The sequence below is a fragment of the Mya arenaria genome, chromosome 6, assembly GCF_026914265.1.
Source record: "Mya arenaria isolate MELC-2E11 chromosome 6, ASM2691426v1".
NCBI lineage: Eukaryota > Metazoa > Mollusca > Bivalvia > Myida > Myidae > Mya > Mya arenaria.
This window is the reverse complement of record NC_069127.1, coordinates 23,847,238-23,860,913: the sequence shown is the minus strand read 5'-3', so window position 1 is coordinate 23,860,913 and position 13,676 is coordinate 23,847,238. Positions and strand designations below refer to the sequence as shown.

The 13,676-nt window shown below is 37.6% G+C and overlaps 2 protein-coding genes across 29 annotated transcripts in view; one reads left to right on the top strand and one right to left on the bottom strand.

Annotated features, from left to right (window-relative positions):
• The window catches only part of LOC128236579 (uncharacterized), a 121,714-nt gene that overhangs the window by 39,779 nt on the left and 68,259 nt on the right, over positions 1 to 13,676 (bottom strand). For all 28 annotated transcript variants that reach the window (XM_052951529.1, XM_052951518.1, XM_052951531.1 and 25 more), the window contains 7 exons: positions 12,894 to 13,141; positions 12,295 to 12,423; positions 11,752 to 11,955; positions 10,331 to 10,468; positions 9,363 to 9,613; positions 7,111 to 7,256; positions 557 to 779 (listed from right to left, as the gene is read on the bottom strand). In XM_052951529.1, the coding sequence (XP_052807489.1) occupies positions 557 to 779; positions 7,111 to 7,256; positions 9,363 to 9,613; positions 10,331 to 10,468; positions 11,752 to 11,955; positions 12,295 to 12,423; positions 12,894 to 13,141 (1,339 nt within the window). The remainder of the gene's footprint in view (positions 1 to 556; positions 780 to 7,110; positions 7,257 to 9,362; positions 9,614 to 10,330; positions 10,469 to 11,751; positions 11,956 to 12,294; positions 12,424 to 12,893; positions 13,142 to 13,676) is intronic.
• On the top strand, positions 1,898 to 5,310 carry LOC128236581 (galactoside alpha-(1,2)-fucosyltransferase 2-like). The gene is made up of 2 exons (XM_052951548.1): positions 1,898 to 3,258; positions 4,681 to 5,310. The coding sequence occupies exons 1-2, from the start codon at positions 1,968 to 1,970 to the stop codon at positions 5,013 to 5,015; spliced, it is 1,626 nt and encodes a 541-aa protein (XP_052807508.1). The 5' UTR covers positions 1,898 to 1,967; the 3' UTR covers positions 5,016 to 5,310.

Sequence of the window (13,676 nt, the reverse complement as noted above, 5' to 3'; positions counted from 1 at the left end):
CTTTAAAATCTAAAATTGAAAAATGAAACAAAACCTGTTATGCCCAAAAATATTTTTACCAAACTCATCCACGTTTTCTCACCATTTTGATTATGATCCATATCATTTTCATATATAACACGCAGACCATTTCTTTTAGTATTTGCTGTTTGCAAGAAAACAGATATATCTTAAAAGAAAAAAAACTTTTAAGTTTTTTTTCTAAGTCGTGTTTTAAATATAAAAAGTCTGAATAATTCATCAAAAATTGCACGCTCAGAAGATGGTGACAGTTAGCGAAGCTAAATATGTTTATACAACACACGTATTAAGGGACTTTCACTCACAGGTGAATAAACAGATATAGTTGTAGGTTTAAAGCCAGCAGATGTATACACATATCATAAATTAACCAACAATAACATAAAAAGCCAGCATAAATATAACACTCATTTTAATTTAACAAAAATGTCAAAACAAACTTGAAATCTTCAAATAAACATTGACATTCGTAAAAAACTCCATCAAACAAGCAATTTAACTTTTTTTATGTTATCTGTGTAATAAAAATGCTTACATTTCTTGACCACCTTTGTCCCAGAGGAGCTTGATGACATTCGAGAGGACATCTCATCCTTGCCGGTGGGATATTCCCGGGTCTCGATACGCTGGGACGGCAAGCGTTTGCCGATCAAGATCATCACCATCTCCATCACTTGCCCAACCAGGACCGGCGGGCTGGAGAACGCACGCAGACGCTCAATACAGCCCTTGTCCACTTTGCTCTTCCAGTGAACAACCTGGAAAAGAGAAATGTTGGGACCATGAAGTATATGCAGTTGGAGGAATTTGACATTTGGATCAACGGGTCTGAACTCTTTAACAAAATAAAACCTTAGAAGATACATAACCTAATATTGACTGTGTCAATGTTGTTCATTTTTTTTATTTTTAAAGATCAGCATACATGCCATATTTTCTGGAGACCATTCAGGGGGATTTGTCCAGAAAGGCTGATAATTCTGGGGGATTTTGGTAGTATTCAGGGGGATTTTTTAGCAGGTTTAAGTTGCCGAAATTTCAAAGTATTTTTAGACACAAAAGTACGAAAAATTGTACTCACATATATTTTGCTATGAAAACCTCTAACTTTTTCAGTATACAGAATTACTTTATGTCATGATTTATCATATTTTTATTATACACTGTCATGTCATACTGTCAATTAAATTTAACTTCCTCCAAAGTCTTTTAAAAAATTCTGCTTAATACTTTCAGCTATGATGACGTTCAGACACTAAGAGAATGGAATGAAAATTATAAATTTCTTCCTTTTTCTAAATAGTAATATTTCCTTGCCTTTGATCATTACTTCAAATTAATTGATCACTAGTTGTAAAAGTTTCCTTTTGGCATTTATCAAACTTTTTTTAAACAGTCATTTCACCCTTGTGGAGTTATTTCTTAACATTCAGTTTCACTCAAAATTACTGTGGTTTCACTTTGTCATTATTGCCTGATATAAAATATTTAAAAAAAAAAAAATGTAAAGATATTCAAGGCCATTCAAAGCATGCTCTTCTAAATATAACTCAACAACAATCATGGAGCTAAGCTGCTTGTTAATAGCAAACATTTTTAGAGCATTATTAGCCTATGTATTGCCTGCAGACTTGTTTTACAGTGGTTTTACCCAATGTCACAAGTACATACAGTAAATGTACTGATAATAGGTAACAATGGTTATCAATTAGTCAAGTATGTTTTCTTGTCTTATTTGTAACTGAATATGGTATTGATTTCTGCTTTCTATGGTTAATATTGATTAGCATGTAAACTTAATAGGCTATTCATAAATAATTAACCTAAGCAGACAAAGTTTGTACAAAAGACAATTTGCAAGGTGACACTACAGACATTTAATAGTTGTACAAAAAATCAATCAAAAACATTTGTCATAATGATACCGGTATATCATCCATATAGAAATGGGCAATTTTTCAGAATTCATCAAAGGCTGGTTTATAGTGATATTAGTGGTATCTTTTACTGCTAATGGTATTCTTCTGATTGGAATATTTGCATATTCAGGCAATAATTCTGGCGACCTGGATCTTGAAACTAGGGATATGATTATCATGGGGAAGGGTTCATTCAATTTTGAGCCGCCTAAAAATGTGAAGGAACAACATGAGAACAGAAGACGAGATCCAAGAAAGAAAAAAATAACGAGTGAGGCGAATGTGGATGATTTTGATAAGAAACTTGCCGAAAGGGCACTCAACAGATTTGGTGATGTTCATGGAAAAAATGGTGCAAAATATAAGCATAGGGATGTGTATGAAACAGGAGTGGAAAATTCAGATGACAATTTCAATGCTTATGTAAAGAATCTTCCAGACCATAATAACATACAGAAAGAAAATGCAATGGATGTAACTGTTCCGGTCAAGGTTGACAACAATAAAATAATAAGCAATGGCCATGAACAACCTGAAGCTAAAATTGTTAAGCTTTACAAAAGTGGTCGAAAAGAAAAGAAGAAAAATGCTCATAAAGATAGAGGTGATTTCCATCAACACCCTAAAAGAGTATCTGATATTGATGAACATAAGAAAGAAAATGTTGCACATGCAGACCATATCAGACGAAATCCAGTGTTCATAACAGACAAGCGGACATACAATGATAGCAGAATGGATAAAAAAGCTTTAAAAGATGTTCAAAATATGAATTTACCAAACAAGAGTGATATGGATAAAACAGAGAACATAGTTACTCCTGTGAATACTGAGCTTTTTATAACTATGGAACCGAAAGGTCAACTTTGTAACCAGCTATTTCAAGTAGCTAGTCTCATAGGAATTGCCAAACTTCATAACTACACAGCCTTCTTACCCATGTACGGCTTTAACGTAAATGAGGCCTTTCTTTTGCCAAGAAATTTTTACAGAAATATGAGCCTAGCAACATTCAAGAGAGTGTCCATGAAAGATCCTCAGTACCCTAACGTTGAGACCACAAAGTACAAATATCCTGAAGCCCTTGACAAAAGGGCCAACTGGATACTGGATGGTTACTTCCAGAGCTATAAATATTTCTGGAACGCGAGACAGGAGTTGAGAGACATGTTTAAGCTGAAGAAGCGGCACATAAAACAGGCATCCTTGTTTGTTGGTCAGGTGTCGAAGGAGCATAAGAAGGTTGGAGTTCATGTGAGAAGAGGGGACTTTCTAAGTATGGCGCAGAAGAGGCTAGGACGCGTAACTGCCACACCTCGTATGAAAATTATTTCTAAACTTTTCACTTTAGGCTACTATACAGTTAGGCCAAATAATAAATAATTGTATGGTTAGGGTTACATCTTGTCCAACTAGAGCTGTCACAGGAGTGACGAATACCCCCAAATCCCGCCTGGACACAGGAATGGCAAACCATTCCTTTGAAAAGAGGCCATAACTCCAAGGTTACTGCACACTGCATTTTCTTTTATCATGCATGTATTGTTTTATTTAAATCTGTTGAGTAATTTAGAAGTGACACTGCTGACAAGAAAAACTAGCTGATGCTCTAGCTGATCTCTTCTGGAATAAGACATCTAGAGCATTCACGAGTTTTTCTTCCAACACGATCATCATCAAATTTTACAAGTACATATTTGGGCTTGAATGCATCCTTATCCACCTGGGAATAAATCCCGGGACTGTTCCTGTAGCCGAATTAACAAGTCCATCTGACAGGTCAATATTTGTAGTAAGCACTACTGTGGCAAATATGCCATACTTAAGTTCTGCTGGTATTCCACTGGCATCTGGTTCAAATGAAGCATGCTGGATTTGTTTTGTTTGTTCATCTTTCCAAGTGTCAATTACTCTTAAGGTAAATATTTGCTCATTTAGTTTTTGAAGGATCTATCAAACTTGACCTGTATCTTCTGATGTTACACCTGTGTACCAAAAAATGTTCAAATCTGTCAAGCCTTTCATGAGTTATCGTCCAGAAACCATTTTTCTATTTTTAGTAACAGTGACCTTGACCCCACCAGCCCCATTATCGAACTTGATCTGTATCTTCTGATGTAACACCTGTGTACCAAAAATTGCTCAAATCCATTTAGCCTCTCATGAGTTATTGTCCGGAAACCGTTTTTCTTTTTTTAGTAACAGTGACCTTGACCTTGGCCCCACCAGCCCCAATATCGAACTTGACCTGTATCTTCTGATGTTACACCTGTGTACCAAAAAATTTTCAAATCTGTCAAGCCTTTCATGAGTTATCGTCCGGAAACCGTTTTTCTATTTTTAGTAACAGTGACCTTGACCTTGGCCCCACCAGCCCCAATATCGAACTTGACCTGTATCTTCTGATGTTACACCTGTGTACCAAATATTTTTCAAATCTGTCTAGCCTTTCATGAGTTATCGTCCGGAAACCATGAAAACTGACCGACCGACCGACCGACGGTTTCTTGAACCCAACAGACTATAAAAAAGGTATGGTCAGCGCCAATTTCATAGGTAGGATCGTGTTACCCTTACCAGAAGTATTTTTTACTTAATAAATTATTTTGGAACCAATCAAACAAGAAAAGGTATCTTAACCAACATCAAACAAAATCATACAAACAAATTAAACAGAATCTTTACTTTTCATCATAAGAAACCTTGTTAAAAATAAGCAGTTTTTCCCGTTACATTCCAGAATACATTGAGGCTGCTATGAATTACTACATGATCAAATTTGGCGGGAAGGTGACATTCTTTGTGATCTCAGATGACATCGAATGGTGCAAAGACAACATCATGAAGAAGAATGTGATATACAGTGAATTCCGTGAGCCGGGACAGGACCTGGCCATTATGGCCCAATGTGATCACTCAATTATCACAGTGGGCACGTTTAGCTGGTGGGCTGGCTGGCTTACAGGGGGGATTGTGGTTTACTATGACGGGTACCCAAAACGAGGCAGTGAACTCAATGATGTGTTTGTAAAGGAGGACTATTACCCGAAAGAATGGATTGGTATGATCAGCTAAAATAAGTTCAGGAGACAGCCCTTACTGATGATGGCAAAACTTGTGGCCCAATCCCTTTCGTGCTTGATTGTGTAATATTGGTTTCAAATATTGTTTAAAAGTTGGCATTGATATTTTCTTTGTAATATTTGTTTTCATGCAATAAAACATTATCAAAACAGACTAAAAACAGACAAAAATCAGTGCTGGACAAGATTAAACTTTTTTTGATATCTCTTATGCAATTAATGAGTTTAAACTTTTATGAATTATTTTTTTAAATTATATGTACTTATATCTGTTGTGTATAAAAGATACTGACTGAACAAAAAAGATGTTTAAAAAATAATATAACATTTAAAGATGTATTCTTACTCCCAAATAGGATTTATCACTATTAATGATATTGTTTTAATGTTCCAAAAAGGATGAATAAATGTTCAAAACAACGGTTCTTATGAAGGATACCGAGTTAATTTGAAAGAAATATGCAAAAAACAGGCCATTTTCCACTTATGAGACTATAGTACCGTAAATGACTGGGTATTAGACGCACTTTTTTCCCTCAGATTTTGATGCAAAAAAATGCCTGCGTATAATACCCAGTAACAATTTTTTGAACTTTTTTTCTGATGTTAATTTCAAGCCGAGAGTTTCTTTAGATTTATGTAGAAAGGGATGTTACTCGCGTCATATTGATCGAGTATATACGGGTTAAAACGGCAGTTGAAGATCGGGATACGGTATATCGTAAGACGTTTATAATTTCAACAAAAATATTTTATATTTGGACACCCATAATTATTTCCCAAAATAATTTATTTTGCGTACCTAATTTTCGGACACCCAAAGGACATCAATCATAACTTTCATAGTTACCAAGTTTCACAGACGAAGAATATTGATTTTTATCTTTACATTGCCTGGCTAGATTACCTAACCGTATACACCACTGTGACAATTTAATTAGTTACTACCCATCCTAAATGATTTATTGCCTGTTGAAAAGGAAGTGTGATATATTTATTTGAGGATTAAACAAACAACAAGGGCAATCAAGGGATTAAGAAAACATCGACATGGCATGTTTGTAAAACGATCTGCCAATAAGCTTTCAAACTTGTACCACACTTATAGACTATATGAAGCAATAATTGTACAGTTATACATTAATCCTGCATAGCAATGTCCATGCTCTCCACGAGATCCTCGTGGGCATAACTGAAAGTTATGTGACGTCACACAGTGTGACACTTTGATCTGAAGCCGATAGAATGTGTTTATTCAGTTCAGTGCATGTATAAAATGGTGTTTTAATTAACTTCATGAAGGATTTACACTTATAGGCGTAATAAATAAGTTTATGACCATTGATTACTACGGATAAATTAATAAGTGGTAAAAAGCAAACATGAAGAAAAAAGGCAGGTTAAACAAACATGTAAATAAAATGTAAAAATGATAATTTTCTATGTATTCGGAGAGCGAAAAAAATAATTAATTTATGGTGTCCGAACTCTTGTGAATTACGGTATTCAATATTATTTTGAATAATAAATTGAATTAAACAATAATCAAACTTACATATAAAAAAGCAAAGTTGGGCACTGTCATAATATTTTTTGCTTTCACTGTCAACAAACATGGTGGCTGAAAATGCCGGACGATTTTGACATTTTTTCTATGCGTCTTTTAACCAAAAACATAGATTAAAAGTTTTTTTCTCGGATTTTTCACAGATTTTTTTCCCTGCGTCTAATACCCCCTATCGTCTTATACCCAGTCATTTACGGTAGACCACGCTAAAACTTTTAGCATTCACCAATCATTTAATATGATTGAGCTTTCTGCTATTTGATACACAGTTACAATCTTGTTATCAGTTCTTAATATTTTCCATAAATGCATTATTTAGTAAGTAGTTTAAGGTTTATCAGTAAAAATTCATGTCTGTTATTCATTTGTATGTATTGATTTTTGAATAAGAGTGTCACTTTAATCATTTGGTCACATGACTGCATGTAACATCTTGTGACTACTCATAACATTTTACACACACAATTAAGCATGCAATATAAGTGACTTTACTTTGAAACAATTACAATGTTTCCCCTACCTGTTCGCGGGCGTACTCCAGATTTTTCCTGCACTCCTCGACCTGTGTTTTGGCACCTGAAAGCTCCTCACGAGCCTGAACTCCGCGTGTCTTCAGAGTCGCCTCACGCATCTTGTCAAACTCCTTGTCATAGTCATCATACTCCTCTGTAACAGTTAGTTAAAGACTAGAGATTGCTTTTTCGAAAAAGCGCATGTCTCCCCCATTGTGTGGTCGTAGGTGAGAAATAATCAATGATGGATCCCAAAATCAATAGGGGCCATCAACTAGTCATGACTAACTGGCATACCAAGTATGAAATTCCTGGGTGTAAACGTTCTTGAGTTATTGAGCAGAAACCGGTTCTTCACCTCAAGGTCAGTGACCTTGACCTTTGACCAACTGATTGCAAAATCAACTAGACATCATGACCAACCTCACTTCAAAGTTTGGTGAACCTAGATCAAAGCATTCTCCTGATATTGCACGGAAATATTTTTTTACATTAGAGGTCACAGCGACGTTGACCTTTGACCTTGTGACCCCCCAAAACATAGGAGTTTTCTAAACCTCATGATCAACCTCCCTACCAAGTTTGGTGAACCTAGGTCAAACCATTCTCAAGATATTGAGCGGAAATGTTTTTTACATTGGGGGTCGCCGCGACCTTGACCTTTGACCTAGTGACCCCAAAAACAATAGGGATCTTCTACACCTCATGACCAACCTCCCTACCAAGTTTGGTGAACCTAGGTCAAACCGTTCTCAAGATTTTGAGCAGAAATGTTTTTTATATTGGGGGTCGCCGCGACCTTGACCTTTGACCTAGTGACCCCAAAAACAATAGGGATCCTCTACACCTTACGACCAACCTCCCTACCAAGTTTGGTGAACCTAGGTCAAACCATTCTGAAGATATTGAGCGGAAATGTTTTTTACATTGGGGGTCGCCGCGACCTTGACCTTTGACCTAGTGACCCCAAAAACAATAGGGATCCTCTACACCTCACGACCAACCTCCCTACCAAGTTTGGTGAACCTAGGTCAAACCATTCTCAAGATATTGAGCGGAAATGTTTTTTACATTGGGGGTCGCCGCGACCTTGACCTTTGACCTAGTGACCCCAAAAACAATAGGGATCTTCTACACCTCATGACCAACCTCCCTACCAAGTTTGGTGAACCTAGGTCAAACCGTTCTCAAGATTTTGAGCAGAAATGTTTTTTATATTGGGGGTCGCCGCGACCTTGACCTTTGACCTAGTGACCCCAAAAACAATAGGGATCCTCTACACCTCACGACCAACCTCCCTACCAAGTTTGGTGAACCTAGGTCAAACCATTCTGAAGATATTGAGCGGAAATGTTTTTTACATTGGGGGTCGCCGCGACCTTGACCTTTGACCTAGTGACCCCAAAAACAATAGGGATCCTCTATACCTCACGACCAACCTCCCTACCAAGTTTGGTGAACCTAGGTCAAACCATTCTCAAGATATTGAGCGGAAATGTTTTTTACATTGGGGGTCGCCGCGACCTTGACCTTTGACCTAGTGACCCCAAAAACAATAGGGATCCTCTACACCTCACGACCAACCTCCCTACCAAGTTTGGTGAACCTAGGTCAAACCATTCTCAAGATATTGAGCGGAAATGTTTTTTACATTGGGGGTCGCCGCGACCTTGACCTTTGACCTAGTGACCCCAAAAACAATAGGGATCTTCTACACCTCATGACCAACCTCCCTACCAAGTTTGGTGAACCTAGGTCAAACCATTGTCAAGATATTGAGCGGAAATGTTTTTTACATTGGGGGTCGCCGCGACCTTGACCTTTGACCTAGTGACCCCAAAAACAATAGGGATCTTCTACACCTCATGACCAACCTCCCTACCAAGTTTGGTGATCCTAGGTCATGCGGTTTTCCAGTTATCGATCGGAAACGAAGTGTGACGTACGGACGGACTGACGGACTACCGGACTACCGGACTATCGGACTACCGGACTACCGGACTGACGGACAGGGCAAAAACAATATGTCTCCCCCAGAGAGGGGGAGACATAATAAATTACCCTAGAATATGTCATACTATAGTAAATGTAGCATCAGCTGACAACACCAACACAAGCAGATGCAAGTGCTTATCAATTTTTGCAAGTTGATCATGGAGCATATCTGAACAACTAAATTAGCTAGAGTTACGAAATTTCTTCGAAACCAAGTACCTATGCCAATATCTTTAATGATATTCAAGCAAAATACCCCACCCACCTTGCTTCAGAAGCTCATCCTCCTCTTCCTGTTCTGTCTCCATCTCGTTCAGATGTAGGTACGCGTCGAGGGATGTGCTCAGCCCAACCTTCGCCTTCAACTTCTCTAGTATCGTTGCCTTGTGGGACAGTTGGATAAGCAGCTCCTCTGTTCGAACCTTCGCCTCCTCAAATTTCCCTGTGGTGTTCTTAATTGCCTTTTTCATCACTTTTGCATCATTGCGGGTCTGATCCAGGGTGGCAAGCACTTTTCTGTTGACATTTAAGTAAGTAGTGTGTGATTAATGTGACTGTAATGGCTTAGTTATTGGAAGTATGTTTACATGTTCAGCATTTGTTCAGCTTTATTCAACTATGACAGATGAAACCAGTGCTATGAAATTAATATAATATTGTCTTCGTTTTAATATCCATTTTTAAGCTAAATACTTATAATGTTGGAACATTTTTTTAATATAATACTAACTGTTTTGTTTTTACATAAATTGTGGCCCAAACTTTAAGAATACTTAGTTAATCAATATACACCATACATATATGTATAAGGATTTTTCATTAAAAAAAGTAAAATTGTACATGTTTCGCTGATTTTATTTTGCATGATATAAATAAAACTACCTAATTGTTTTGGGTTTTTTCCCACTTTGTCAAACAATTCTTTATTCAACAAGAGGAACTATGGCCCCAATATCTCGAAACTTCTTAAGCCTCTTATAACAGGATTAAGCTAAGCTCACTATTTGTTTTCCTATAATATGTGTTATATTTACTTCTTTAAGAGTTTTTAGACTTTAGATATGAAAAATATTTTCAATAAACCATTTTCCACTGATCAAAATCAAATTTAAGTATGTATTTTGGCGAATTGAAATATGCTACTTAAGCCTGTTAAGCTTAAGAAATTTTGAGAAATTGGCCCATGATGTTAAAGCACTTAGAACAAATTAATGTTGGGATAAATAGTCTTACTTGAGTTGGTCCACATTGTGTGTCCTGTCACGAGATTTGACTGTGTAGAGGTATCGGAAACTCTCCATGAAGCGACGGAACGTGGTCGGCCCCACAAACATTTCGTTCTTGGCGATCTCATTTCCTCTGTGCTTCACCCTGGGGAAACAAGTTAGAGTTAGACATGCAGGACCACTGATGAAACAAACAGTTGCTTGGAACGCATGTATAAATAGTTTTTTGTACACTTCTATATGGCAGCACAATTTTGCAGAATATACATTTATGAGTTAAATACTTATGAAACAAACCTCAAGCATCAACAAACATGAATTAAAGGTTTAACCACTAACAATAAAACAATATTACTCCACTTACAAATAGTCCCTACCCTGCTTGTATTATATTTGTGCACAATGCCCACCAACCTACATGAAGTATCACCTACAGATATTATCATTTTATCAATATATGGGACTGAGAAATAATCTCCTCCAACAACGACATTCATATATTACCTGATTCTCTCATGCAGTATGGCCTTGGAGTAGGGCAGGTTAGGCACCTTGCTGGAGCTGACCTTGAGCTGACCTTCTTGTTCTACATATATAGTTACACTTGACCTTGCCTATCATCCTACTAAACATTACCTGATTCTGTTATGCAGTATGACCTTGGAGTAGGGCAGGTTAGGCACCTTGCTGGAGCTGACCTTGAGCTGACCTTCTTGTTCTACATACATAGTTACACTTGACCTTGCCTATCATCCTACTAAACATTACCTGATTCTCTCATGCAGTATGACCTTGGAGTAGGGCAGGTTGGGCACCTTGCTGGAGCTGACCTTGAGCTGACCTTCTTGTTCTACATACATAGTTACACTTGACCTTGCGTATCATCCTACTAAATATTACCTGATTCTCTCATGCAGTATGACCTTGGAGTAGGGCAGGTTGGGCACCTTGCTGGAGCTGACCTTGAGCTGACCTTCTTGTTCTACATACATAGTTACACTTGACCTTGCGTATCATCCTACTAAATATTACCTGATTCTCTCATGCAGTATGACCTTGGAGTAGGGCAGGTTGGGCACCTTGCTGGAGCTGACCTTGAGCTGACCTTCTTGTTCTACATACATAGTTACACTTGACCTTGCGTATCATCCTACTAAACATTACCTGATTCTCTCATGCAGTATGGCCTTGGAGTAGGGCAGGTTAGGCACCTTGCTGGACCTGACCTTGAGCTGACCTTCTTGTTCTACATACATAGTTACACTTGACCTTGCCTATCATCCTACTAAACATTACCTGATTCTCTCATGCAGTATGACCTTGGAGTAGGGCAGGTTAGGCACCTTGCTGGAGCTGACCTTGAGCTGACCTTCTTGTTCTACATACATAGTTACACTTGACCTTGCCTATCATCCTACTAAACATTACCTGATTCTCTCATGCAGTATGACCTTGGAGTAGGGCAGGTTGGGCACCTTGCTGGAGCTGACTTTAAGCTGGTCCTTCTTCTTCTCGTGTTGCTTGACCGCGGTCAATGAGATCTCCGGGTTCAAATCTCCTGCCCATGGCATCTGACGGCAGTCTCGTAACACAAAACTGTGGATGTTTGCCAGGCATGTTGTCACATGCTCCCTGTAAACGAATGAAATAAAGGTCCAGTATCATCATTAAGAAGCAAATATTTCTAGTCATTATTTTGCAGTATCATGATTAAGGAGCAAATATTTCTAGTCATTATTTTGCAGTATCATGATTAAGGAGCAAATATTTCTAGTCATTATTTTGCAATGTTAAATTCAAGAGTTGATGCTTCATTTTGCAATGCAAATGTCAGAATGCATGCTCATGATCTTTCACTCTTAAAATTCATAATGTAAAACAATCATAGAGTTTGATTTAACAATGCCTGTATTACCCAAGCATATATTGATGTAGTAGATTTCATGTATCCAATATGTATCAAAAGATTACCCAAGGTCTTCAAATTCCTCTGTGAGCTGGTTCTTGGTGATGAAATATGAGGCTTCCCCTAGCAGGGCTTCCTGGGGCCAGTCACACATGTAGTTGATGTTACACCCACTCAGCAGGCCCGGGTATTGTCTGTATGGGTCAGATCAAACAGGTTAAAACAATATAAATCTTGAAAATTCAGTCAAACCTCATTGGCTCAATCTCCCAGAGACTGGCGAAAATACCTCGAGCTATGTAAAATTCGATCCATGTTTACCTTCAGTATAAAGAAATCCGTCCTTTACATTAAATTCGAGCCAAAGAGGAAGTCGAGTCAAGCGAGTTTGAGCCAATTGAGTTCGACTGTACATATATATTATATGTCACAGATTAATCCAGCTTTTTATATTTTTATGCAATATATTGAGCCAAGAGACTATATACAGCCTGGTTAGAACTTAAAACAATTTATCTAGTATACAATGAACCACAGATTGATGGCATACTTGTCGTAAGCAAAACTGTCGTAAGCAAAATTACAGATGACTTAGGATATGTATTTGGTTATCAAGTTCACCAATCAAAACGTCTTAAGAAAAGTGGTTGGATTCCACCATTACCTAGCAGCAATCTTGAGCAGGTCGTGTCCAGGCTGTATACAGATGACGATGTGAAGGTTACATCGCACCCTTGCAATGAAGAACTTCATGGCATCGACAGACATGCTCGGGAATTCTCTCTTCATGGAGGGGCCAATTGCAAGGAGCAGGCCTTCAAGTTCATCATTCGAGAAGAGGTGTGGGTATTCCCCGCTGATCAGCAAGCTGTTAATGGCGTCCAGATAGACTGGGTCCTCAAGGTCTCGGGCCTTCATAAGGTGAGCAGGAATTAAGATAGTTAAGAACATGGTATTGAGATTTCATGTACAGTAGTAACATGAATCATTTATTGAAATATCATTTCAAACTAATTGTCACTCTAGTGCAGGAAGTCAGTAAATGCATATAGAAATAGAAGCAGATATTCAGTTCTTGCCTTAAAGTGACATAATCTTAACACAAGACATACTTAATGACTGACCTATCTAAATAAAACGTTTTTTTGAGATCAAGTTTGTATGCAATTCACAGTACTATGAAAATAACTGGCCCTCCATATGTACAACACTGAGATGAATAAGTGATTCAAGTTCTTTGAGCAGTTTGAACAGATAATAAACAAATTTATGTTGACAACAAAATACAGTTCACAGCACATTTGTTTAAAAATCACCATCAAAATACAAATCATTCCAGGCATTAATTGTCTCAGTTGACAAACTTAATGGTATTTCTGCATAATTATGTGATGCAAACAAACTTAACTTTTAATAGTGACACTTAACCATAACAACACCCTTAAAT

Bases quoted from the DNA above. Each gene is read 5' to 3' on its own strand.
- LOC128236581 (XM_052951548.1), top strand. From the start codon at position 1,968: ATGGGCAATTTTTCAGAATTCATCAAAGGCTGGTTTATAGTGATATTA. The intron at 3,259-4,680 runs GTATGAAAATTA...GTTACATTCCAG, and splicing joins ACGCGTAACTGCCACACCTC to AATACATTGAGGCTGCTATG.